The sequence below is a fragment of the Meriones unguiculatus genome, chromosome 6, assembly GCF_030254825.1.
Source record: "Meriones unguiculatus strain TT.TT164.6M chromosome 6, Bangor_MerUng_6.1, whole genome shotgun sequence".
NCBI classification, from domain to species: Eukaryota; Metazoa; Chordata; class Mammalia; order Rodentia; family Muridae; genus Meriones; species Meriones unguiculatus.
The window spans coordinates 75,396,373-75,422,222 of record NC_083354.1 but is presented as its reverse complement, the minus strand read 5'-3'; the positions used below and the strand labels follow the sequence as shown (position 1 = coordinate 75,422,222).

At 38.3% G+C, this 25,850-nt stretch overlaps 1 protein-coding gene across 6 annotated transcripts in view; it reads left to right on the top strand.

The window, feature by feature from the left end:
• Positions 1-25,806, top strand: part of Rad17 (RAD17 checkpoint clamp loader component) — a 26,558-nt gene extending 752 nt beyond the window's left edge. For 2 of the 6 annotated variants that reach the window (XM_021626669.2, XM_021626666.2), the window contains exons 2-18: positions 456-524; positions 791-894; positions 3,401-3,655; positions 5,098-5,181; positions 7,933-8,089; positions 10,506-10,642; positions 10,945-10,997; positions 11,146-11,271; positions 11,530-11,599; positions 12,774-12,885; positions 13,676-13,855; positions 15,360-15,445; positions 15,558-15,704; positions 18,232-18,381; positions 19,933-20,053; positions 23,254-23,311; positions 25,069-25,806. In XM_021626669.2, the coding sequence (XP_021482344.1) occupies positions 853-894; positions 3,401-3,655; positions 5,098-5,181; positions 7,933-8,089; positions 10,506-10,642; positions 10,945-10,997; positions 11,146-11,271; positions 11,530-11,599; positions 12,774-12,885; positions 13,676-13,855; positions 15,360-15,445; positions 15,558-15,704; positions 18,232-18,381; positions 19,933-20,053; positions 23,254-23,311; positions 25,069-25,342 (2,052 nt within the window). In that variant the 5' untranslated portion in view covers positions 456-524; positions 791-852 and the 3' untranslated portion in view covers positions 25,343-25,806. Of the gene's footprint in view, positions 1-86; positions 106-126; positions 183-455; positions 525-788; positions 895-3,400; positions 3,656-5,097; positions 5,182-7,932; positions 8,090-10,505; positions 10,643-10,944; positions 10,998-11,145; positions 11,272-11,529; positions 11,600-12,773; positions 12,886-13,675; positions 13,856-15,359; positions 15,446-15,557; positions 15,705-18,231; positions 18,382-19,932; positions 20,054-23,253; positions 23,312-25,068 lie in introns of those variants that run through there. The other 4 variants (XM_021626668.2, XM_021626667.2, XM_060385643.1 and 1 more) reach the window with 4 other exon arrangements.
• Positions 25,807-25,850: the final 44 nt, after the last annotated feature.

Genomic DNA, 25,850 nt, shown 5'->3' with positions numbered 1-25,850 from the left:
CGCTGGCCTGGAGGTGTCAGCTCTGCTCGCTGTTGCTTGCAGAAACACCTAGGACTGATGCGTGAGCTTTGTGTCCCTGTCCCGTGTGCAGTTTGTGAGGTGGAGGTGGGTCGGCTAGGGATACTCCTGAAGGTCTCGACTATCTCCAGCATATCATCAGAGACAGTTGTTTATTGAAGGAGGTGACTGTCAGTCTTGTTTTCAAAGAGCATCTTTTCTTTCGACAAGTATTTCTTTAGATGTTTTTGTGTCCCTTTGAAACTCAGGCTCTTAAATTATATAAGGGAAGAGGATTTGTTTTATTAGGTGGGAAAGTTTTTCGTGTGTGGTTGTACCTAAAACTCTAAAAAAAGACCGTGCACTTCCAATATAGGGTTATCCAAAGTGAGTAATGAGTCTGACTGTATGGTATTTTTTTCTTTTTCCTTAAATTGTAAACCCTCTGTACTCTGCAGCATGATGTGAAATAAGAGTTTCAGCATTAAAACTGCTCGTATGGGATGAGTTTTTCTTTACAACAAAAGGTAAGTGCACAAATATGTGGTTTTTCTGTTTCATTCATCATTAAATTTATGTGAAGAACTTTTTATATTATACCATAACAGATTGATTGCCTGATAAAACAGTAATTTAAACTAAAATTTGCTTTAGGGTTTTTATGTTTACTCTATTTTCTTTCATTAGTTCTTGAGCCCCTATTACATAATTGATTATGTATTTAAATATGGATTACTGTAATTCTATATTTACAGTTTTTCTTACTTGAGGTATTTGTCTTCTTTCCCCCCAGGTGAATTATACTTCAGTGTACTCCAGATTGTATGCTACTGATGGGAACTATTAAAGTTTATAATGTCAGAAACTTTCCTTAGACCAAAGGTGTCTTCCACAAAGGTATGCTATACATAAAATGGCCATGTAATAGTTGTCTAAAGAGAATGACAAAAGTTTATGTTTGTTCTCAATGCCTTATCCCCATCAAAGTAGTGACAGTCCAATGTCTGTTGCAGTTAGTGCTCTAAAGTCTGGTAATAAGCTTCAAAACAACTGTAACCTTAATTCTGAAAAGCCTTCCTTTTTTCTTTTTTTTTTTAATTTTTCAAAACTGAGTTTCTCTATGTACACCTGGCTGTCTTGGAACCTACTCTGTAGATCAGGCTGGCCTCTGCCTCTGGAGTGTTGGGGTTAAAAGCTTGAACCACTATACACAGCTTTGAAAAAGCATTTGTAATCCCAATTACAAAGAGTGAACACCTTTGAAGAGATGTATAGTGGTTAGTTCACTTAACCACTCTACCTCTTAAAAGTCAGGAAGTTCAGTGTGTCATTTTTCAGTAAGATAGGAATTGTGAGGGGAGTCCAGACAGTATTATACTCATGCAAGGGAGCTGGGAGCTGTTTCCTTAAGGGTGGCTTCAATTTTTTTCTGATTTCAAGTAAATTATATAACTTTGCTGGAAGTAAGAAATAAAACTAAATGAGCTGGGTAGTGGTGGCACATGCCTTTAATAATCCCAACATTTGGGAGGCAGTGGCAGGCTGATCTCTGAGTTCCATGCCAGCCTGGTCTACAGAGGGAGTTCCAGGAGAGCCAAAGCTACACAGAGAAACCCTGTCTCAAAAAAACCAAACAACAGCAGCAACAACCAAAAAAACAACAAACAAACAAAAACCCTCCCCAAACCCAACCAAACAAAAAAACCCAAAATAACTTTTTTTTTTTTTTAAAGATTGATGTATGAGCAGTGGTGTTTTTCCTGTATGTATATCTGTGAGGATTTCAGATCCCATGGGACTGAAGTTACAGTTATGAGCTGCCAGGTAGCTGCTAGGAATTGAACCTAGGTTCTCTGAAAGAACAGCCAGTTCTCCTAACTGCTGAGCCATCTCCCCAGTCCTGATTTGAGTTTTTGAAGCAGGTTCTCACTTACATAACCAGCCTATCCTCACATTTGCTGCCGTCCTCTTTGCTCTGTGTTTTTAGTTTTATTATTTTTTGTGTATGGGTGTTTTGGATGCATGTGTGCTTGGTGTCCACAGAGGCCAGAAGAAGGTAGTGGATCCCCTAGAACTGGAGTTACAGAGAATTGTGAGCTGAACTGTGGGTGCCAGTAATCAAACCTGGGATCATCTGAAAGAGCAGCAAATGCTCTTAACTGCTGAAACATCTCCAGCTTAGTTATACCAAGGCTTTTTGTTTGTTTGTTTGTTTGAGACAGAGTTTCTCTGTGTAGCCCTGGCTTTTCTGAAACTTCCTTTGTAGACCAGGCTGGCCTCAAAATCAGATATCCACCTGCCTCTGCCTTCCAAGTGTTGGGATTAAAGGAATATGCCACCACTGTGTATCTTGTACCAAGACTTTGAAAACAAAATTCTGGGTAGCAAGATGGCTTAATTGCTAAAGGCCCTCGTCATCAAGCTTGATGACCTGAATTTGATCTCCAGAGCTGACATGGTAGAAGAAGAGAACTGACTTACACAGATTGTTTTCTGACCACCACATTCACACTGTGACACACATACAAATAGGTAGATAAATAATTTAAGAGTTAGGGTTGGTGACACAGTTCAGTGGACAAAGGTGATTGCTGCCAATCAGCTTTAGTTCAGTCTCAAGAACAGCCATTAGTAGAGAAGAGAACCACTCCCATAACTTGTTTTTTGTTTCTACATGTATGTTGTATTACGCATATGTGCACATACATATACAATCAATAGACTAATTTAAACTGTAACGAACTCTTTGGGGCTACACAGTGAATCCCTGTTTCAAAAAAATAAAAGTGTTATCTTTAGCTGGGTGTGTTGGAACATACTATAATTCCAGCATTTGTGGGGTCCCCTCCCAATCCCACTGCACTCTGTTTCTTAATAGAAAAAAATTCTGTATTTTACCCAGGAAAGACTACAGTTAATAAAAACAATTAAGTTTATAATCTTGTTCTCTGGCATTCATTATTACCATGATTAAATACACAGTTTTGCAAATTATACATTTGTTCTAAAATAGGGAATTAAGTAGTAATTCACAGAAACAATTTTATTTGGAGAACTAATTGTTGCTAGTACTTGAGAGGTTGTCAGACAGAAAGTTGTCAGGTTTAAGGCTACCACAGATTACACAGCAAGACTGTCAGAAAAGAATGCAAACATTGAAGTGCTGATCGTGGTAGCTGCTTATACTTCTGGTACTTGGGGGTGGGGGTGAGACAGGCGCAGCCGCAGTTGAAGACTCCTGGCCATGTAGTGCTTCCAGGTCAGCTTGAGCATGACCCTGTCCAAAAAACATAGGTAGGTCTTTAAATGTTGTGATCATATTTCCAAAGAAGTTCAGTTGCATAGGGAATAGATATAAAAATTGTAGTAATTATGGTCTTTTTTTTTTTTTTTTTTTTTTCAGGTAACAGACTGGGTAGATCCATCATTTGATGACTTTTCAGCAAGTACTGCCATCACTACTATCACTGCTTCATCTTTAGGTTTGAATCATTTTAGTCACAGAAGAAAAAATTTGCCCTCTACAGTAGAGAGTAACAGATTGCCATCTAGAAAAAGAGGAAAGCTGTGTTTAGAACAGACTTGTGGCCTAGAAACTTCAAAAGAACATCTGTCTGAAAATGAGCCGTGGGTGGATAAATATAAACCAGAAACTCAGGTATGCACTGAATACCATATAAACGTCTATAATTTTAGGACAGATTAGCGTGGATAAGGTGGTTTCAGACTTCTTTTTTTTTTTCGTGACAAAGGTTCTTTATGAAGCTTTGGTTGTCCTGGACTGGCTTTTTAGACCAGGCTGGCCTCAAACTCACAGAGAGCTGCCTACCTCTTCCTCCCTGAGTACTGGGATTACAGGCCCTGCTTGGATTTTTATTTTTAAGAGTCTTTAAGCAAAAACCTCTTCTTCCCTGAATACTGGGATTACAGGCCCTGCTTGGATTTTTATTTTTAAGAGTCTTTAAGCAAAAAGTGTTTAAAGGCTGTGATACTATCAGGTTATTCTGTAGTTGTACCATCTCTTCTCTGTCTTTAATTTTACCCCAGATTAGAATTTACAAATGTAATGCTTTTGTTTCCTCCTCAGAACATATTGCTAGCTTTTTAAAAAGTTTTATAAATAAGAGAAGTACAAAAAATTGGTATCCAGTGTATCAGCATGAGAACAGGGCTTTTTCTTAATAGTATAAAAATTAAGGGGCTGGGGAGATGCCTCAGTTGTTAGGGGCCTCTGGCTGATCTTCTAGAGGACCTCTTCTAGAACACCCAGACTCCATTCCAAGCACCCACAGGATAGCTTATAATCACCTGTAACTACAGTTCCAGAGGATCTGATGCCCTCTGAGTGTACCAGGTGTAGTGTGTTGTTGACATGCATATGTGAGCAAAACACGTGAACATACAAAATGAATAATGGAAGAAAATTGAGCTGAGAAGGGGTACAGACAGGCACATGGTGGAAGGAGAGAACAGACTCCTGCAAGTTGTTGGCAGCCCCCCAAAACAAGTTAATAAGTATAAAACATAATATAAATATTTTCAAAAGGCTCTATTATTATAGCATAATACTGTTTTGCAATTAGTTTTTAATTTATTCATTTTTTTTGTGTGTGTGTGTGTGAGTGTTTTGCCTGCAGGTATCCTACTTGTGTGCAGGTGCCTACAGAGGTAGAAAGTATCAGTTCCCCTGAACTACAGTTAAAGATGGCTGTGAGTCACTGTGTAGGTGCTGGAAATTAACCAGGTCCTCTGGAAGAACAGCAAGTGCTCCTAACTGTTGAGCTAGGTCTTTAGCCCATTTTACAACTTTTTGTTCACTAAAATCTTCTTATCAAAAGGTGCTTACTTGGACTGGAGAGATGGATCAGGGGTTAAGAGCGCTGGCTGGTCTTCCAGAGGTCCTGAGTTCAATTCCCAGAACCACATGGTGGCTCACAACCATTTGTAATAAGATTTGGCCCTCCTCTGGCATTCAGGCATATGTGCCGGCAGAACATTGTATACATAATAAATAAATCCTAAAAAAAAAAAAAAAAAGAAAAAGTGGCTGACAAGCTAAAAATGTTTTGAAATGTTTTTAACCTCAAATTTTTATCTTAGCATGAACTTGCTGTGCATAAAAAGAAAATTGAAGAGGTTGAAACCTGGTTAAAAGTTCAAGTCTTAGAAGTGAAGCCGAAACAGGTAATTAAAATATTTAGCATCATATGTTCTCTAACTTATAAGATGTTTTTCTTTTCTTAATTATTTTTTTCAGACAAAGTCTCACTATGGTCTCAAAATAACAGAGATGGCCAGGATGGTCTCAAAATAACAGAGACCTGCCTCTGCCTTCAGAATGCTAGGATTAAAGATACGCTCACTGCTTACCCCAGGCTTCCCTGGAACTGATTGTGTTACCTAGGGTGAGCTTGAATTTATGATGATTCCTGCCTCATCCATGTTCTGGGATTACAAACATGAGCTACTAAGCCTCATAAGAAGCTAATCTTTTATGATCATTGTTTATATATCTTCATATTACCTTCAACAACATTTCCTCAAACAGAGTTCAGCCTTTAGGTTCCACATGGTAGAAGGACAGATTCAGTTCCACAAGTTGTCCCTTTAATATCATCATGTACCACACTCATGCTTCCCCACACTGAATCAATGAATGTTTTTATTTTAAAAAACTCCAAGACTTGAAGTTTTTCCTTTTATTTGTCCTTTTTCCCCCTTATATCTCAATGGCAGCCTAAGTAAGCTAGTTGGGGTGCTACTGTTTTTAGCACATATTATTATTTAATAGTAAAGCAAGTAGGCAATTTACATAGCAGTGGTTTAAAAAAAAGGCTAACTTTACCTTGAAACAGTCCTCGCTAATGTTAACCGGATGTTTTGTTTCAGTTTCTTTCTCCGCAGTTATTCTTAGCCCCTCCTTCAAAGATAGAATGTTTTCTCCTTCTCTCTATCTGCCTTTTGAAAGCTTGAGACTCTTTAAGCACACAGGAAAATAGAACTATTCATGTCTCCACAATATAGCATTCCTTTTTCTCTTAAGTTCTTTATAGTAAATTAAAACTGACTCTGGGTGGTGGTGGTGTTGCACGCCTTTAATCCTAGCAACCTTGAGGCAGAGGCAGGAGGATCTCTGAGTTTAAGGCCAGCCTGGTCTACAGATTGAGTTCCAGAACAGTCAAGGTTATACACAGAAAACTAAAAAGAAGAAAATATCTATATATGCCATAATATGCATTAAAAACAAACAAACAAACCAAAAAACCCTGACATTTCAGCCAGGTGTGCTGTTACACCCTAATATGGTTTAGACTTACATATTATTACTGTTTTATTAGATGGGTAAAATTGGTCATGTGTATACATTTATAACTACTGAAGAAATGTTTACTTTTATAATAGTGTTGGATATTGAGCCAAAAGCCTTGTGCATGTGTTTGATAAAAGTTTCAACGACACTAAACACTCTTTTAAAAAAGAAAAAAAATTAACTTGTTGATATCTAGATTGATCACGATAACTTTGGCTGTGGGCCTGGCGAGACACTGCTTAGCGGTTGGTTGCATTTTCTGCTGTATCAGAGGGTTCCAGGTTGGTTCCCAGCGCTCAGATGAAGCAGCTTACAAGCTGCCTTAACTCCAGCTCCAGAGGGTCCACTGCCCTCTTAGGTCCTCTGAGGGCACACGTTACAGTGACACTTAAAATCTTGGGGAAAAAGTCTGGTAGTTATTTTAAAATTATTGATTTTTGTTTTTATTTTTTTAGCTTTTTTGTTTGGTTTGGTTTTCTTTCTTTTTTTTTTTTGAGACAGGGTTTTTCTGTGTAGCCCTGGTTGTCCTGAAACTCACTCTAAGGACCAGGCTGGCTGTGTACTCAGAGATTCTGCCTCTGCCTCCTGAGTGCTGGGATTGAAGACAGGTGCTACTACCATCTAGCTAGATTTTAATTTTCATGATCTTTCCTTCAAAAGAGGGTAAAGCAACCAGGCATGGTGGCACAGGCGTTTAATCTCAGGTCTCTCTGAGTCTGAGTCAGCCAGTACTACATGGTGAGACCATGTCTTAACTGAAGTGGGGAAAGCATGGTAAAGCAGTGTTACAATTAGATGATGGAGGAGTTAGTGTTCTGACTTGAGATTCTGGTGCGAAACTACCTGCCTTCTGATTCTCTTACTGCAAACAAAATTTTTGGAATGTGTCTCTCTACTTAATGTTTTAGAAAATAGACACCAACTATATTTCATGAGAAAAAACACTTATTTCCACTTATTTCTCACACGTGAACATCCTTTTTATTTTAATTGATCTGTTTCTAAGTGGAATCAGTTCTTATTATTCATACTAGCTGTGCTTTGTAAATTGTTAAGTTAGAAAATATCAAATTATTGTCTTGTTAAAAATATGAGTACGTTTCTGTAGGCTTCCTGTCAGAATAGAAGGTCAGCCCCTCATTATCTTTGTTCTTGTTTTGTATTTTTGTATGAGGAGGGCAGAGGAACCAAGGTATTGTACAGTCTAACCAGGTATTCTGTCTACAGTAAGCTTCACACCCCATCCAGTCTGAAAGTACTAGGGCTCGAACTTGGGTCTTCATGCTCGTGTGGCAAACAGTTTTCTGATGGCGCTCTAGCTCCAGCCCCTACAGCTGTATTTTATGAATTGAAATAACCTTTTAAGAATTCTGTTTCAAATCCTGTGCCCTTTGTTTAGCTGAAGTTTGTTTTAATTTAGCTATTAAGTTGTCTTTGAATACAATACAATATAGAGGAATTTTCAGAAGAAAATCCTCTCAATTCTTATGAACTTTAGTTTTGAAATTTATTTATATTAGATATTTAATAGACATTTGTAGAAATAATAGGAACTAAGAAAATTTTATAAAACTTGTGTAGCATTTTAGAAATTTTTTCTAATTAATGTTTGTATTTGGTTTTAGGCTGGATCTATTTTATTGGTAACAGGTCCTCCGGGATGTGGAAAGACAACTACTATAAAAATACTATCAAAGGAGCATGGGATTCAAGTACAAGAATGGGTTAATCCCATTTTACCAGACTTCCAAAAAGATGATTACAAGGAGCTACTTAATTTTGGTAAGTTTGCTGTGAAGGTGCTGGAGGTTGCAAGGAAGGCTTTACTGAATGCAACTTCTGGGTCAAGTGATGAGAGCACATTTTCTCCCGTGCTTGTCAGTTTGAGGAGAAAGTGAAAGATGTCCCAAACACAGAGGAGAATGTGTTCTTAGAAAGCTAAATTTGAACTCTCTCTTTTTAAGGTAACAAGCTGATCATTTTTCATTCATTTTATTGATTGATTGTGTGTGTGTGTGTGTGTGTGTGTGTATACATGTGGATATGCAAACATTTACATGCCATATATTGCATGTGGAAGTCAGTTCTCTCCTTCCACCCTGAGTTCTAGGGACAAAAATCAACACCTTTCCCTTCTGAGCCACCTCTCCTGCCTAGTTTTTGCTGATTTGAGACAGTATTGTAGGTACCCAGGGTTGTCCCAAACTTGTGGTGCTCCTGCTTCCACCTCCTAAGTGGAGGCCTGTGACAGCACACTAGATTAACAGGATCTCAGGTTTTTATTGTTTATGGGAGTTTTACTTAAGGTCTTTCTTAAGTTTCAGTGTAAATCAAGCCTTAGGACGCCCTAAAACTTGCCTCTCAGTAAAGTAGCTTACACCATTAGGTCCTCGCTAGAATAAAATTACTTCAGAACATGGTAGCATGCTTGTCATCCCAGCACGTAGGAGGCCGATCTCTGTGAGTTACTACTCTCGATAGTTCAGACCAGCTAGGGCTACATAATGAGATCGTGTCTCAAAACAGTAGCACCCCTCCAACAAACAACAACAAAAAACAAATCAGAAACATAAGGCAAAGACTGTCTTTGATATTTGGAGGGAATGTTAAATATTAAAGATAAAACATTTACACTATAGTTTTACACATAGACTTATATGTTCTAACACTGTCATTTTATCTTTCATTCTTTACTGATGCTGTAGGTATCTAAACTGGGAATGACCAAAGCCCCTAAGTTGCTTTGGATAGAAGAGAGCTATATAGAAGGACAATATTTATTTTGATACTACTACTCTGGGCTCAGCCAGGGTTGGTGACACACACTTTCAATCCCTGAGGAGGGGCAGGAGGAGCTCAGTGAGCTCAAGACCATTTCTTTATATAGTCAGTTACAGGTCAAGCAGGGCTACATAGAGGGGACCCTATCTCCAAAAACAAACAAGGAACAACAACATTTAAATTTAGTACTGAAGCTGGGCAGGGTTGGACAAACCTTTCAGTAATTACAGAGATAGGAGGATCTTGGTGAAATTGAGGCCAGTCTGGTCTACATAGTGAATTTCAGGATAGCCAGGGCTATGTAGAAAGATACTGTCTGATAAAGCAAAAGAGAAATCCAGTAGCGATATCCTAATCTGAAGTTAGCATTTCACCTCCATTCCTTCCTCCCATCTTCCAGTGATGTTCCTGAGCCTCAGGGGGTGATAAAAATGTTTCTGTTCATGGCTACATTTTCAGCAATCCCTTCATTTTCATTACTTTAACCAGTTATGAGTCTCTGCACTTATTACTGCACACTGTATAAATGAGGGCTTCTCCAACAAGCGGATTGCTGTACTAATCTGTGGGTATAAACATTATTTAGAAGGTAATTTGATGGGCATATCATAGCCCTTTAGCAAAACAACAGCTGTGGCTTCTCCGCTATGGGCTATGACTTCCCCAGCAATGGACTAGCTTTATATTACTTTGTATTATTGTGATAAAGAAGTAATACTTGTTATTCCTTGTGTTGTGTTCAGCAGACCACAAATCCATCTAGGAAGCAGTTAGTATCCCTATAACAGACTCACCACTACTACATTAGTGAGTACTTGTGGTATAGCACAAGGGTCCATGAATGAGACTTGATGATCGTTCTCCCATAGCACATTGCATAGTAACCTCTGGCAATATTATGCAAGCTAGTCTTAGTTTCTGTTTGATTTCTCCATGTTTTGTAATCAAAGCAATAACAGCTTTTGTTTTTGTTTGTTTTATAAAGAGTGAGGGTTTTTTTTTTTTACGTTCTCTCAAAGAGCAGCAAGTGCTTTTAATTGCTGAGCCATTGCTCCAGCCCAATAGCTACTTTTGTTTTTGTTTTGTTTGTTTGAGACAGTTTTCTACGCAGCCCCCCTGGCTGTCCTAGAACTTCCTCTGTAGACCAGGCTGGCCTCAAACTCAGAGGTCCACCTGCTTCTGCCTCCCAAGTCAGTTAACTTTGTGTTACTTTCATTAGTATAGAAAAATTATTATTGTCTATCATGATACTAGTCTTTTAAAATAATATTTTATTTTACATTAAAATCATTTTCTAATTTTAAGATAATCTTCAGTATTATAAATTTATTATATAACTGAATTTGATGTGTACAATATATTTATAATATTAACATATATGATTTGAAAATAAAGTAATAAATGTATTTCCTTTCAGAATCAAACTTCTATACAGTTCCATACCAATCTCAGATAGCAATCTTCAATGACTTTCTGTTAAGAGCCACCAAGTATAGCAAATTGCAGATGCTTGGAGATGATCTGACAAGTGATAAGAAGATAATTCTGGTTGAAGTAAGGACACTTTTACTTATTTATTTATTTACTTATTTATATTTTTAAATTTTTATTTATTTACTTTTTAAAAATTATAGCTGTTGTGTGAATAATTGTGAGATACATTGTGAAAGTAGCTTTGTGATAACAGAGACCTGAGGCTTCTTCAGTAAACACAGGTGTTAGGATAGCATAGGTTAAAGTAGAGCAGCTGTATGATAACATAGTTTTCAATTGCAATGCCATCTGTGTAGAAAAGCAGATATACTTTAAACATGCAATAAGTTATTGGGCTAATATCTGTCCCATATATTCAACAGGATTTACCTAACCAGTTTTATCGGGACTCTCAGGCACTACATGAAATTCTAAGGTAAGCATCAGTGGGGTCCAGTGTTCTAAAACTCCACATTAGGGGTGAGGGTAGTAACAGTGGTAGAACGTGTATAGTGCCTATGTGTTCAGTGTCTAACATGAACATGGTAAATTTCTTGAATTTCAATATTATTTTATTATTTTAGGAAGTATGTGCAGATTGGCCGGTGTCCTCTTGTATTCATAATCTCTGACAGTGTCAGTGGAGATAATAATCAGCGATTACTCTTTCCCAAGAAAATTCAAGAAGAGTGTTCTATTTCAAACATTAGGTAAGAAATTTTTTGTTTGTTTTGAGACAGACAGGGTTTCTCTGTGTAGTCCAGGCTATCCTGGAACTCACTCTATAGACCAGACTGGCCTCAATCTCACAGAGATCCAACTGCCTCTGCCTCCCAAGTCAATTAACTTTATGTGCTTGTATTAAAGTTTTGCTACACCACTGCCTGGCTAAGAAATTTGTTTTTATTGTTTACATAGATTATTTTTAAATTAATCATTTAAGCACTATGGTTTTTTTCTTTTTATAGCTTCAACCCAGTGGCACCAACAATTATGATGAAATTTCTTAATCGAATAGTGACTATAGAAGCTAGTAAGGTGAGTCTAAGTTAAGACTTAAATCGTAGCTGTGGAAAGCACAATTTATATTAAGTATGTAACTTAGAGAAATAGTTGATGGGCTACACTTCAGAGAACACTCTACTGCTATAGAAATATACATCTTATTCTCTGTCTCTTTCTGTGTGTGTACACACAGGGGTGTGTGTGTGTGTAGTTAGAGACGGTAGCTTCATGGTGTAGTCTTTGTCTAGTCTGTGAAAGGCTTCGGTTTTACTCCCCAGTTATATGAAAAAGCTAAACATTGTACACAAAGCCATAGCATTAATGTAATTATTCCTTATTGGGGAAAATATTTGTTAAAATGTTATTACATGTTTATTTATTTTGATTTTTATGTATATTTGTATATGAAGAAGGTGAGTGTACCACAGAACACGTGTTGATTTCCGAGGACAACTTGCAGGAGTTGACTCCCTTCTTCCACCACGTGGGTTCTAGGGATGGAGCCGAGGTCATCAGGCTTGGCAGCAAATAATTTCACATAATGAGCCATCCTACCTCAATAAATAATATTTTAGAAGTTGAAATAGATTTAAAGCTACTAACATAAAAACATTACCTCAGATGGCATTAGGTAAGAAGTTAAACCATTATAATTCTACGTAAAAACACTAACGGCATGTTTGCATACACTTAGAGGTATTGAATATATTTATAGATGCATGCATACAGAAAGTTTGGAAAGATGCTAAATGCTAATTCTATGACAGGATGTTTTGGGAAGACAACTTTTATGAAGATTTTTGAGGGCTTGAGAGATGTCTCAGTGAAGCTCACAACTGTTTGTAACTCCAGTTCCAAGGGATCAGATGCCATTTTATGACTGAGAGCACTGGGCACACGTGCACACATGCAGGCAGACCCACATCTGCCTAAAGCTAAAACCTAAACTAACACTTTGAAGAAGAAATTCTTGAAACACCTTTGGTTAATAAAGATAAATATGTAAAGATTTATGTAGTTCTGATTTTCTATGATAATTAGTTTTTACAAGTTCTATTGTGAGATACACACCTGGGCTGTGGAAGTTTTTAGACATTGAAATTTGAAAAAATCTAATTTGTAAAGTTCTCAAAATGGGTTTTAGTTTGTGTGTATGTACTTGTGTTTTAACAAAAAAGGTTTTAAAAATTTAATTTCTTCATTTTAGAATGGGGGAAAAGTTGTTGCTCCTGATAAAACTTCTCTGGAATTGCTTTGTCAAGGATGTTCTGGTGATATCAGAAGTGCAATAAACAGCCTCCAGTTTTCTTCTTCAAAAGGTAACTTACTCTAGGAGACACATTCATAGAGCAATGATAGGTGACTTTCTCTCTCTCTCTCTCTCTTTATTTCTTTTTTTTGTTTTGTTTTTCAAGAGACATATTTCTCTGTGTTAGCCCTGGCAAGAAGAGGGCATCATATTTCCTGGGTTTGGAGTTACCTATGATTGTAAGCTGCCTTTTGGGTTCCAGAAATCAAACCTGGATTGTCTGGAAGAGTAGCAAGTACTCTTACCACTGAGCTATCTCCCTAGCTCCTACAACAATTTTAAAAGAAAAGATTTTATTTATTATATATACAGTGTTCTGCCTGCATGTACACCTGCATGCCAGAAGAGGGCACAAGGTCTCATTGCAGATGGTTGTGAGCCACCATGTGGGTGCTTGCTGAGAATTGAACTCAGGACCTCTGGAAGAATAGGCAGTGTTCTTAACCTCTGAGCCATCGCTCCAGCCCCAACATTTACTTACTTTTTTGGGTTTTTAGAGACAAGGTCTCTCTGTGTAGCCCTGGCTGCCCTGAAATTCACTCTATAGATGAGGCTGGCCTTGAATCCAGGAGACTCGCCTGCCTCTGTCTCCTGAGTTCTGGATTGAAGGCATGTACCAACACCACCACCTAGTGACATTTTATTACTTTTTAAAAGCAACAGAGAGGACTCTTCAGTAAGATCACATTAAGTTACTATAGAAAACGGTTTTGATTAGAATATTTAGTATATCTGAAATATTACTTTTGGTTTTCATATTTTGATTTTTTTAAAATATCATTTGGCTGTATATTTTTTAGGGGAGAACAATTTATGGTCAAAGAAAAAAAGAATGTCATTGAAGTCGGATGCTGCAATATCAAAATCAAAGCAAAGAAAGAAACATAGTGCTTTGGAAAATCAAGAGATTCAAGCTATTGGTGGAAAAGATGTTTCTCTCTTTCTCTTCAGAGCTTTGGGAAAAATTCTGTACTGTAAAAGTAAGAAACTTATGCATTTTTTCTTTAATATATATCACTCTTAGTACAGAAATAAGATACTGTGTGTTTTGAAATGCCTTGTTTTTTGTTTGTTTGCTATAAGGAGCTAGAGGCCCCACCAGATACTGCGTACCCAGTGCTAAAATGTAGTAGGAGGATGTTTTCACCTCCTGCTTATTTATTTCTAAATTGATTAAACATAAAACCATTTCTTGGCCATATTCGTGTCTGTAAATTCTAGTTTCCTGAGGACATCAGTCCATCTAGACCAGCAGTTCTCAACCTGCGGGTTGTGACCCCTCTGGATGTCGAACAACCCTTTCACAGGGGTTGCAGATCAGATATCCTGTATATCAGATACTTACATAATAAATATGTTTGGTGGTCACCACAACATGAGAAACTATTACAGGGTCACAGCATTGGGAAGATTGAGAACCACTGATCTAGACTTCCAGTGGTAAGAGTTGGAATACTCTTCTTCCCTGTTGTGATACTCAGCTCTAACCACTGGGGTCCTAGGCCAGGTGCCAAGTAGCTTCAGGTTTCTTTGGCTCCTCTTCACTAACTTGCTGTCCTCATAACCACAGGTGTCCATTGCTCTCACCTGCCTTCATTGTTGCTTGTTCCTTCCACCCTTTCTGGCCCTACCCTCCCAAACTTTCCCTCTTTCCAGTAAATCCCAAACTTCTGTTCTCTATATAAATGCTAATATGATTCTGAAAGAAGAGATCGGGGTTTCAAAATAAAAATGTCAAGTAAGGACAGTGAATGGCCACCCAGGTGGTAGTAGAAATACTCATCTGGGACACCTCGCCCTCCAACCTCAGGGTCCATTCTCACCTCACTCCTTTCTTCCACCATTTCTTCCTTCCCAGTTTCATTTCTTTCCTGCTTCTGAAGATGGAACAGTCTCATCATATACAGTAAATGCAACACTTTAGCCTTCTGTATTGAGACAAGGCAAAGGGAGAAAACAACCCAGAGCTGAGAGATGAACTGGTTTTCCATAGTTAGAGACATGACAGAATTTCTTTTTTAAGATTTATTTATTATTTATATAATAGTTTGCCTGCATGTGTGCCTGCACACCAGGAGAGGGCACCAGATCTTATTACAGTTGGTTATGAGCCACCATGTGGTTACTGGGAATTAAACTCAGGACCTCTGGAAGAACAGACATTGCTCTTAACCATCTGTAAACCCAAACTACTTAGGGATTTTTGTTTGTTTGTTTTATTTTGTTTTTTGAGACAGTGTTTCTCTGTGTTGCCTTGGCTGTGCTGGACCTACTCTGTAGGTAAGGCTGGCCTTGAACTCACAGAGATCCGCCTGCCTGTGCCTCCCCATCAGACTCACTTGTTTTCACATTTTAGTTTTTAGTTTTTCACAGCTTCCTTAGTACTTTGACATTGTGTGCCTAAAGGATTGAAAATCAGTATATGGAAGTGCTGTAATGATAAAAATAACATTATCTTTAGTAATTCTAGAAATTCTTTTATAGGGGCCCCTTTAACAGAATTAGACTCACCTCACTTGCCTGCTCACTTGTCAGAGCATGAACGGGATACATTACTTGTTCAGCCTGAGGTAAGCTCTTTTTTAAGGCTTGGGACTTTGCTGAGTATGTGTTATATATGTGCATGAACATCTGCTCACTGCATTTGCAGTAAAATTTATACATTTATGCTCCTTTTCATAGGAAATAGTAGAAATGTCACACATGCCAGGAGACTTTTTTAATTTATACCTTCACCAAAACTACATAGATTTCTTCGTGGAAATAGATGATCTTGTGAGAGCCAGTGAGTTTCTGAGTTTTGCAGATACCATTGGTGGTGACTGGAATGTAAGTCTGTTTGACTTAAATTTTTATCTATATTTTGTGACTCTTCTCATTTATTGAGCTGAATCTGATTATTTAAGCCAGTGTTTATAATAAAATCTCAGGTTATCTGATTTTTTTGGATGACATATAACACTAATTTTTTCTGATGTTTTTAGTTTTATTTATATTTATTTATTTTTTATTTTCTGTGCATGACTGTGTGTATGTATGTATACCATGTGGGTGCTTGGTGCCAGGGGAGGTCAGAAGAGGATGTTGGATCCCCTGGAGCTGGAGAAGTGCATGGTTGTGTAAGGACTCAAACCTGGTTCTTCTACAAGAGCAGCACATACCTCTTTTCTCCAGCCTCTGTTTTCTAATTTTAAAGTTAACATATACTCAGAACATTTTTAACAGATTTATTTTTATTATTTTAAAATATGTATCGATGTGTGTGCACATATATATGTATGCCCTGGAGTTACAGACACTGACTGGCCTGACGTGGGTGCTGGAACCGAATTCAGGTTCTCTAGAGGAAGAGCAACAAGTGTCCTTAAGTGCTTCATCTCTCCAGGCCTGTACTCAGAAAATTTGGCAGTCATTGAAAATTAAAACACTTTTTAAAATATTTTTGAAATACTACACAATATGCATTTGGCTGGAAATGCAGCTCAGTGTTAAAGCACATGGTTAGGGTGCATGGTTAGGGTGTGATCTCTGGACCAACTAGGGATCTGTTTTCAGTTTCTTCCCTAATTAACATGAGGGTGGGTGGGTGACCGCTCCATGGAGTTGGTGCTCTCTTTCTGCTTTTATGTGGGTGCCAGGGGTCAAACTCAGGTCATCCAGTCTACCTGACAAGTGCTTGCGCTCTCCTGCTGAGCATATTCCCCATCCCTTTTAGGCATTTAAGTAGGGCTTTGATTGCTAAGTGCTCAGGTTAGGTTGGCCTTGAACTTAGGGCTCAGGTGAACCTCAGTCCCTAGTATCTCAGATAACAGGCATGCCAGTCAAATCAGCATGTGCCAAATTTCTTAACTATTTTTTTATAATATTTTAATACTATTCTGACCAGTACAACAGCCACTTGATATAAATTTAAAATTCAGTTCCTCAGTCACACAAAACCACATTTCTAGTACTTGATGGCCTCATGTGGCTAGTACCTATAGTCCATCTATAAACATTTTCATTGTTGTAGGAAGGTCAGTTGGACAGCACTGGTCTGATACATTAATTTTCTGGTTATAAATATGTCATTAGCATTAATAATTAAAGTTAAAAGCCAAGCAATGGTGGTACACACTGTTAATCCCAACACTTGAAAGGCAGGGGTAGGTGGATCTCTGAGTTTAGGCCAACCTGGTCAACAGAACCAGCTCCAGGACAGCCAGGGCTACACAGAGAAACCGTGCCTTGAAAAAAAAAAAAATCGATGATGATGATGATGATGATGATGATGATGATGGGCTGGAGAGATGGCTGAGGGCTCAGAGGTTAAGAGCACTGGCTGCTCTTCCAAAGGCCCTAAGAAGTTCAGTTCTTAGCAACCACATAGTGGCTCCTAACCATCTGTAATGAGATCTGATGTCCTCTTCTGGTATGCTGGCACACATGCAGGCAGAACATTATATACATAATAAATAAAATAATAGTAATAAAAAGTTAAGAACGATGTTAAAACATTAATACTCAGTTTTCCTTCACTTAGTTTTTAACTAATGATTATTTATAAAACTTTTTGATTACCACATAATTTTTGCACATATAGGAGGTACAGTGTGATGTTCTGATTCATGGATACATTGGCTATTGACCAACTCAATACCTGGCATATCCATCACCTGATTATCATATCTGGGCATAATTGCTTTTTTATTTTGAAATTTTCAAATATGTAGGTAAATTGAAAAGCAGTACATTGTAAACCTTCATACCTTTAGCCTTCATTTACTTACCTTTTTCTACTTTGCTAGATTTGCCTAATCTCTTATATATTATATACTAGTTTATGGCAGAAAATGGGAAAATAATTGCAAGTATCATATAGGAATAAAGACACCACCGTATTAAAACTACAATAATAGTATCACAGTAAAGTTGCTGCTAATTCAGTTAATATTAATTTAGGTTGGACATAATGGTATAGACTTGTAATTCTGGTACTCATGAAGGTGAGACAGGAGGTATAAGACTAGCCTGGCCTACTTAGGAGATCTTGTCCTAAAAAACAACAAAACAAAAATAGTGTGGTAATATATTATCACTATTTTCTAGTTGCCCTAAAAATGTTGTTTTCCCCAACCCTACCAAAAACTTTACCAACTCCATCAAAGACCATACTCAGAAGTTCACCCGGAGCATTTGGTACCTATGTCTCAGTTGAATTTGTTTTAAATAATTTTGTAGCAATATTTTTAAGGCTTTGATGATGTTGGAAAATATATATGCAAAGTAACTAAATATAAGCAGTCTTATTTGTGTGTTGGTACTACTAACAATATTGTTTTATAATTCTTGTCTCACATCTTGTCTCCCTGGCTAGACACGCTCTTTACTCAGGGAATATAGTACGTCTATAGCTACAAGAGGCGTGATGCATTCCAATAAGTCCCGGGGATTCGCTCATCGCCACGGAGGAGGATCAAGCTTTCGACCCTTGCACAAACCTCAGTGGTTTCTAATACATAAAAAGGTAAAAAGAAAAAAATGTACATTTTGAGCTATAATCTCAGCACTGCTGGCTGAAGTAAGAGGATCATGAGTTCAGGTCTATCTGGGCTAACTACATAGTGATACTCTGTACACTGGGAACTTCATTACGTGTGTATTCGGTCTCAAAGCTGGATTTTGGTGTGTTTGGTTTAATATTTATTTAAGAGGCTTGTGCTGGCAGTCTCCAAACAACTCTTTATCCTTCCACCCTATAGTACCTTACTAAGCTTTTTTTTTTTTAACGAGAAGGAAAAATATAGTTCGTTCTTAGTAAGCTAGTTCCTAAATCCCATAATTTTTCTAGAATTAAGAAATAACATCTAATAAAAGAAAGAAAGAAAAAAAAAAAAGAACGAACAAATGAACAGCCGTGGCTAGAGAGATATCTCAGAAGAGCCCTTCCAAAATTCCTGAGTTCAATTCCCAGTAACTACATGGTTATACATGGTCTCACAACCATCTATAATGAGATCTGGTGCCCTCTTCTGATGTACAGGTGTACATGCAGGCAGAACACTGTGTATGTATGATAAATAAATCTTTGTTTAAAAAAAATATATATATAACCTGATGTTTTAAAAAGTGGCTGGCTCTTTGACCGCCCACCCCAAGGGGGGAGCAGCCTTGCCAGGCTACAGAGCAGGACAATGCAGGCAGTCCTGATGAGACCTGATAAGCTAAATTCAGGTGAAAGGGGAGGAAGAACTCCCCTATCAGTGAACTTCCAGAGGGGCATGGGAAGAGATGAGGGAGGGGGAGGGGGAGGGGGAGGGAATGAAAGGGAATGAAGGAGGGGGCTTCAGCTGGGATACAAAGTGAATACACTAATTAATATAAAAAAATAAAAAATTTAATTAAAAAATAAAATAACAGCAAACTAGCCGGGTATGGTGGCGTGCACCTTTAATCCCAGCACTTGGGGAGGTAGAGGCAGGCAGATTGCTGTGAGTTTGAGGCCAGCCTGGTCTACAAAGCAAGTCCAGGACAAGGTTGCACAGAGACACCCTGTTGTAAAAAAACCAAAACCAAAATAATAAGAATAGGAATAAAAGTACATTTATACATTCAGAAGGTGGAATCAGCAGGATTGTTAAGTTGGAGACCAGCCTGGTTGCATTAAAAAAAAAAAGTGTCCTTATGATGCATAAACTCACAAGACTTCGTAAATAAACTTTATCTGTGAATTCATAACCATTTTTTGTTTTTGTTTGATTTGGGAGTTGGTTAATTTTTTTTTATAAACTTTATTATTTAAAAACTTACTAATAAGTAAAAATATCACACACTAAAATCAACCAGACCCAGAGTAGTCGACTTATACATAGTTAGAATTAGCATTTGTTTGAAATAGGATTGCACTATATAGTCCTGGCTGGCCTGAAACTTGCTATGCAGACTGGGCTTACCTCAAACTTGCAAAGATGTGGCCTACCTCTACCTCCTGAGTACTGGAATTAAAATGTACCACCATGCCATGCATATAACCATCTTTTGAATTCTATTTTCCTTTCGTCTTTTTTTCTGCATACAGTATCGGGAAAATTGCCTGGCAGCAAAAGCACTCTTTTTTGACTTCTGCCTACCAGCTTTGTGTCTTCAGACCCAGCTCTTGCCATATCTTGCTCTGCTGACCATTCCAATGAGAAATAAAGGTAACAGGTTTCCTTTCCTACAGACTGCTAGCTACCTGTTAGTCACAGCATCTACATAGATAGTATTTTAATTTATAGGAGTTGACAGCTGGTTTTCCTTCCTTCTAGGAAATGAATGGCTTTAATTCTCCCTCATTTAGTTTTTGGTATATAATGATAGACTCTGGAGTCTTGCTTTTTCAGTTGTAACTCTTTACTGTCATTTTGAACTCAGAGTGTTCAAATTTGACTAGTTGATACTGCTTCAAGTTGTGTTTTTCACTTCTTTTTATTTTTTTAAATTACGTGTATGTGTGTGCACATGGGTGCAAATGCAAGCAGAGGGCAAAATGGGTGGTGGATTGGATCCTTGGAGCTGGAGTAACAGGTAGTTGTAAGTTGCCTGATGTGGTTGCTGGGAACACAATTTGGGTCATCTGCAATAAGCATTCTTAATAGCTGAGCTGCCTCTATGTCACCTCTGTGTCCTTTCTAAGCATTGTCACCAAAACAAACCTAGGATAATTTGTGTGTATAGCATAGAACATTCAGTTTCTGCCTAGCCCTTCAGAGTTTATTCTATCCTTTGTACTCTCTACATCTCTACCTCCTTTTGTTGTAGTTATTGTTTTGTGAGAGCTGGAGGGCAGGCTTGTTGTTTTTCTTTGGAAGTGTTTAGAATCAAATTTAGGGCCTTCCAGCTAGGCATGGTGGTGCACAACTTTAATCCCAGTACTTGGGAAGCAGGGGGCAGGTGGATCTCTGAGTTCGAAGCCAGCCTGGTCTACAGAACAAATTCCAGGACAGCCAGGGCTGTTATACAGAGAAATTCTGTCTTGAAAAACCAAATTTAGGGCCACCTTTGTGCAAGCTAGGCAAGTGTTATACCACTGAAATAAATTCCAGATGTACCTCTCCTTTTGACAAAGAAATTATTACCATTTTTTGAAATATGTTTGCTTATGTACATGTGTGGTGTGTCCATGTGTACATGTACATGCAGAAGTCAGAAAACAACCTCAGGTATTGTTCCTCAGCTACTGTCCACCATGTCTAATTAGACAGGGTCTCCCACTGGCCTGGAATTTGCCAAATAGGGTAGGTAGCCAGCAAGCCCCTCAAACCTGTCACCACTTCCCCAGGGCTGGGATTACATGTACATAATATGGCATGTTCCTTTTTGAAATGCACATTCTTGGGATTGAACTCAGGTCCTCACTCTTACAAAGCAAGCACATTATCCACTGACTTCTCTCTCCAGCGCTCCTACATATGCGTACTCAGTATATTATATCCATCTTTTTGTTTATATGTGCACTGTTGTAAGTTACGCTTAATATTTACTAATAATTATCTTTTAGCAATTGCTGCTGTTAATCCTAAACAGCTGTGTAACCAAATAACCACACAGAGACTGGGTTTATTTAGTTAACCTAGAACACAATGCTGGGCAATAGTTACTCCCTCCTAAACCTCCAAGCCCTCATAGTTTCCTAACATTTAGATTTAACCCATTATACTTGATTTTAGTAATATCTTAGGTCTGGTTCATTCTCTCCGCGCTGTCCAAGATCTCTCTCCCCCTCTGCTCTCCTCTCTCTCCTCCCACTCATTTCCTGCCCTCTGGCTCCTCCTCTCTTTCCTGTCCTCTGGCTCCTTCCATTGCTCAACATTGTGGCTAGTTGCTTTATTTTGGCCTGTTTACACAAAGTTGAGACAGGATGCTTAGAATAAGTATCACAATGCAATATCCCGATAGAAACAAGAGAGTGGGGTCGGGGGAGAAATCAGTATTTGAATGAACAAGGGTAAGGTATATACATTTCAAAAGAACATTATACCAACAGTGCACACTGATGACACGGGGGTATTCAGCTTGTATCATCAGTAGATACTATTATAAACATGAGTATTCTAACATGCCTTTTACACATTTTTTTCCAGTTACTTTTTTTCTGAGTCAAGGTCTGTCTGTGTGCCCTGGCTGTCCTAGAACTCTGTATAGACTAGGCTGGCCTCAAATTCACAGAGATCTTCCTGCCTCTGTGTGTCCTGGGTTGTGGGAATTAAAGGCATGTACTACCATACCTGGGTACAATTACATTTTTATTTTATTTATTGTGCGTGTGAGGTGTGAGGGCCTACTTTCTGGGGTTGGTTTCCTCCTCCTACCATGTGGGTTCCAGCGATCAAGCTCAGGTCAGCAGGTTTGGTGGGCAGGCACTATAGCTATCTCACCAGCCCACAAACTTCTCTTTTGAGACCCCATTTTGACTTTTTTTTTCCTTTTGGATTTTTGAGACAGGGTTTCTCTGTGTAGCCCTGGCTGTCCTGGAACTCCCTCTGTAGAGCAGGCTGGCCTTGAACTCAGAGATCCTACTGCCTCTGTCTCCCAAGTGCTGGAACTAAAGGCATGTACCACCACCATTTAGAATTTTTTTTTTCTTTTTGGCCATTTTGATTTTTTACACTGTTGCAGAATTTCTGGGTCATAAAATATTTTGAAGACTTGCCTTACAAACTTTAATAACCATCCTATTAGCTGTGTAGTGGTATCTCATTTGTTTGCATGTCCCTAAGGATTAATAATGGTCAGCATCAATGATGGTACTTACTGGCAATTTGTATCTTTTATTTGAAAAAATCTTTTGTTTTGCAAAACATGTGTGAACCTTAAACATATTAAATTAAATGAAAAAGCTCAGGTACAGAGAGAAATATACTGTATAATCTCTTTTGAATGTGGAAAAGGAAAGACAAACTCATACAGTAAAATTTTGTTTACCAGAGACCAAGTAAAGAATTTAAGATGTCAAAGTACATAAAACATTAGACAGAAGAGGCAAGTGTAAAGAGTCTATTGTAGATAATGGTAGCAACTATTACTATACTATTTGAAAAGTACTGAGTATTTTTTTTACACATTTATTTATCTGGTATATTTGTGTGTACATGCATGTGGGTGCCCTACAACATTCACATGAATATTAAAGGACACTTCCTGGAGTCCGTTCTCTCCTGCCTTGTGAGTTCCAAGGATTGAACTCAGTTCATCAGGGTTGGTGGCAGGTACCTTTACCCACTGAGTCACCTTGCTGGCCCACGGGTCTATTTTAAGTGTTCTCACTGAAAAAACAGGTATTATAATACAGTTAAATCTGTCAATTAAAAATACAGTTTTAAATGATGGCATTTAAAACTTTGTTAAAATGTCTTTTCAGCTCAGATTTCTTTTATCCAAGATATTGGAAGACTTCCTTTGAAGCGAAACTTTGGAAGGTAAGCTGATCATCTTAACTCTTCAAGAACTCTTGGCTGGGTAGTTTTGGCATACAGTCAGTAAATGTTGTCCATAAAACACAAACAGTTGGCGGCATGATGGCATGCACCTTTAATTCCAGTACTCAGAAGGTATAGATAGGCAGCTCTCTATGAGTTCAAGACCAGCCTGGTCTACATAGTGAGTTCCAGGACAGATACAGTTATGTAGATAGACCCTGTCTTAAAAATTAATTAATTAATTAAATTAGAAAAGGTGGGCTGGAGAGATGGCTCAAAGAACACGGGCTGTTTTTCCAAAAGTCATGAGTTCAATTCCTAGCAACCACTTCTTGCTGGCACACCTGCAGACAAATCCTAGAAAGGGGGTGGGGGAGGGGGAAGAGAGAGAGAGAGAGAAAGAAAGAAGGAACTAAGGAAGGAAGGAAGGAGAAAGAAAGAAGGAAGGAACGAACGAACGAACGAACTAGGGCAGAAGAGATGGTTCACCCAGTGATGGTTAAAAGTACAGAGGACCTGAGTTTGGTTCCCAGTACCCACACTTGGCAGCTCATATATGTATGTATATAACTCCAGCTGGGGTATCTGACTTCCTAGAGACATAAAACAAAAATTTTAAAAATAATGTATCTTTTTTCCACTTTAGAAGGTAACAATAAGAAGTAAAAGTAAATAAAAGAAAAAATAAGGTAACAAAAGCTTTATTGTTTTGAGGCAGGGTCTCACTACATAGCTGAGGCTAGACTCAAACTTCTCATTCTCTTATGTAGCCCCCAAAGTGCTAGTATTATAGGCTGTACCACCACATCTGGCTGAAGTTCAGTCTTTTAGTTCAGTTTCTTTTTTTGAGACAGGGTCTCTTTATGTAGTTTTGCTGGCCTAGAACTCAGAGGTCCAGTGCCTGCCTTTGTCTCCTGAGTGCTGGGATTAAAGGTGTGAGCACCATGCCAGCTTTAGTTTCTATTTTTAAAATTAAAAATTAGGTTGAGCAATCTGTATAGCCCCTCTCACGTTTCCTGAGATTTCTGTGCTTGTGCTCATTTTTAATGTATATATAAATATTAGTCTGTAGGAACTCTGCTGAAGACATTAACACTTGTAGGCAGTAAGGATTTATTCACAGTTGGTCATTCACCTTGTAATTTGTGTTTGTGTAAGTGAAAAGACCACATAGGTTATAATTTAAAGGAATCTCCTGTTTGGTTACTATTGATGTCTTGTTGTAAATGACTATTAATATTTGCTATTGGTTTATCTTTTATTAATGCTGCTGTTAGTCCTAAACAGCTGTATACCCAAATCACCACACAGAGATTGGGATTTATTTAATTAACCTAGAACACAATGCTGGGTAATAATTACTCAATCTTAAACCTCCGAGCCCTCATAGTTTCCTAACATTTAGAGTCACCCATTATACTTGCTTTTTGTGAAATCTTAGATCCTCCACGTTGTTCCAAGACCTCTGCTCTCCCAGCCTCTGCCCTCTTTCCTCCTCTGCCTCCCACCTTCCTGTCCTCTGGCTCCTCCCTGTCTTCCTGCTTCCTTTCTATTGTGCAACCATGTGGCTGGTTGCTTTATTTTGGCATGTTTACACAAAGTTGAAACAGGTGATGCTTAGAATAAGTATACAATGCAATGGCCTGATTGAAACCAGAGAGTGGGGGAAAGAAATCTGCATTTGAATGAACAAGGGTGAGGTGTATACATTCCAAAAGAACATTATACCAACAATGTCTGCACTGTGAATCTGACAGGTTGAAAATGGAAGCCCTGACTGACAGAGAGCTGGGGCTAATAGACCCCGACACGGAGGACGAATTCTGCCATAATGGAGGACAGCTTGCTCAGGAAGCTCAGGGGGAACCCTGTCAGACTGCTGAGCCAGAAACCTGGTCTCTTCCTTTGAGTCAGAACAGTGGGAGTGACCTGCCTGCCAGCCAGCCTCAGCCCTTTTCCTCCAAAGTGGACATTGAGGAAGAAGAAGAAGAAGAAGTAATAATAGAAGACTATGACAGCGATGAGACATAGAAAGCAGCCTGCCAATCACATTGCTACCTGAGAGATTGATGAGTTTATTCAGTGGTACTTGAACTGCATTAACACCGACAATTTGTTAACTGCTCAGTTCTTTATGGTATTCATCATAAGCAGCTGATGTCTGCCATCGCAGGTCTCAAGAACTCAGTATTTAGTATTTATTTACCCTTGTGTGGTTTCGGGAGGAGAGGTCAAGGTGTGAAGTATGTTTGAATGTTGTGCTAAATATCAGAAAATGTGAAGGAGTAATCCAGAATATACAGACTTTATGGGATGTTGTAAATGTGATTTATAAAAGTTTAGGAGGCAATTATGAGTATAAGTAAACTTTGTGCCTTATTTGCAGTTTGCATCTAGCTTCTCTGATACCGTTTGGTATGTTGTACAGTGGAATATTTTAGATACTTCTGAAAAGTAATTACATAATTTATATCAAAATTAAAATGTTGGATTTCGTCTTGTTTTTCTTATCCTTTAACATCGCCTACCGTGCACTGTT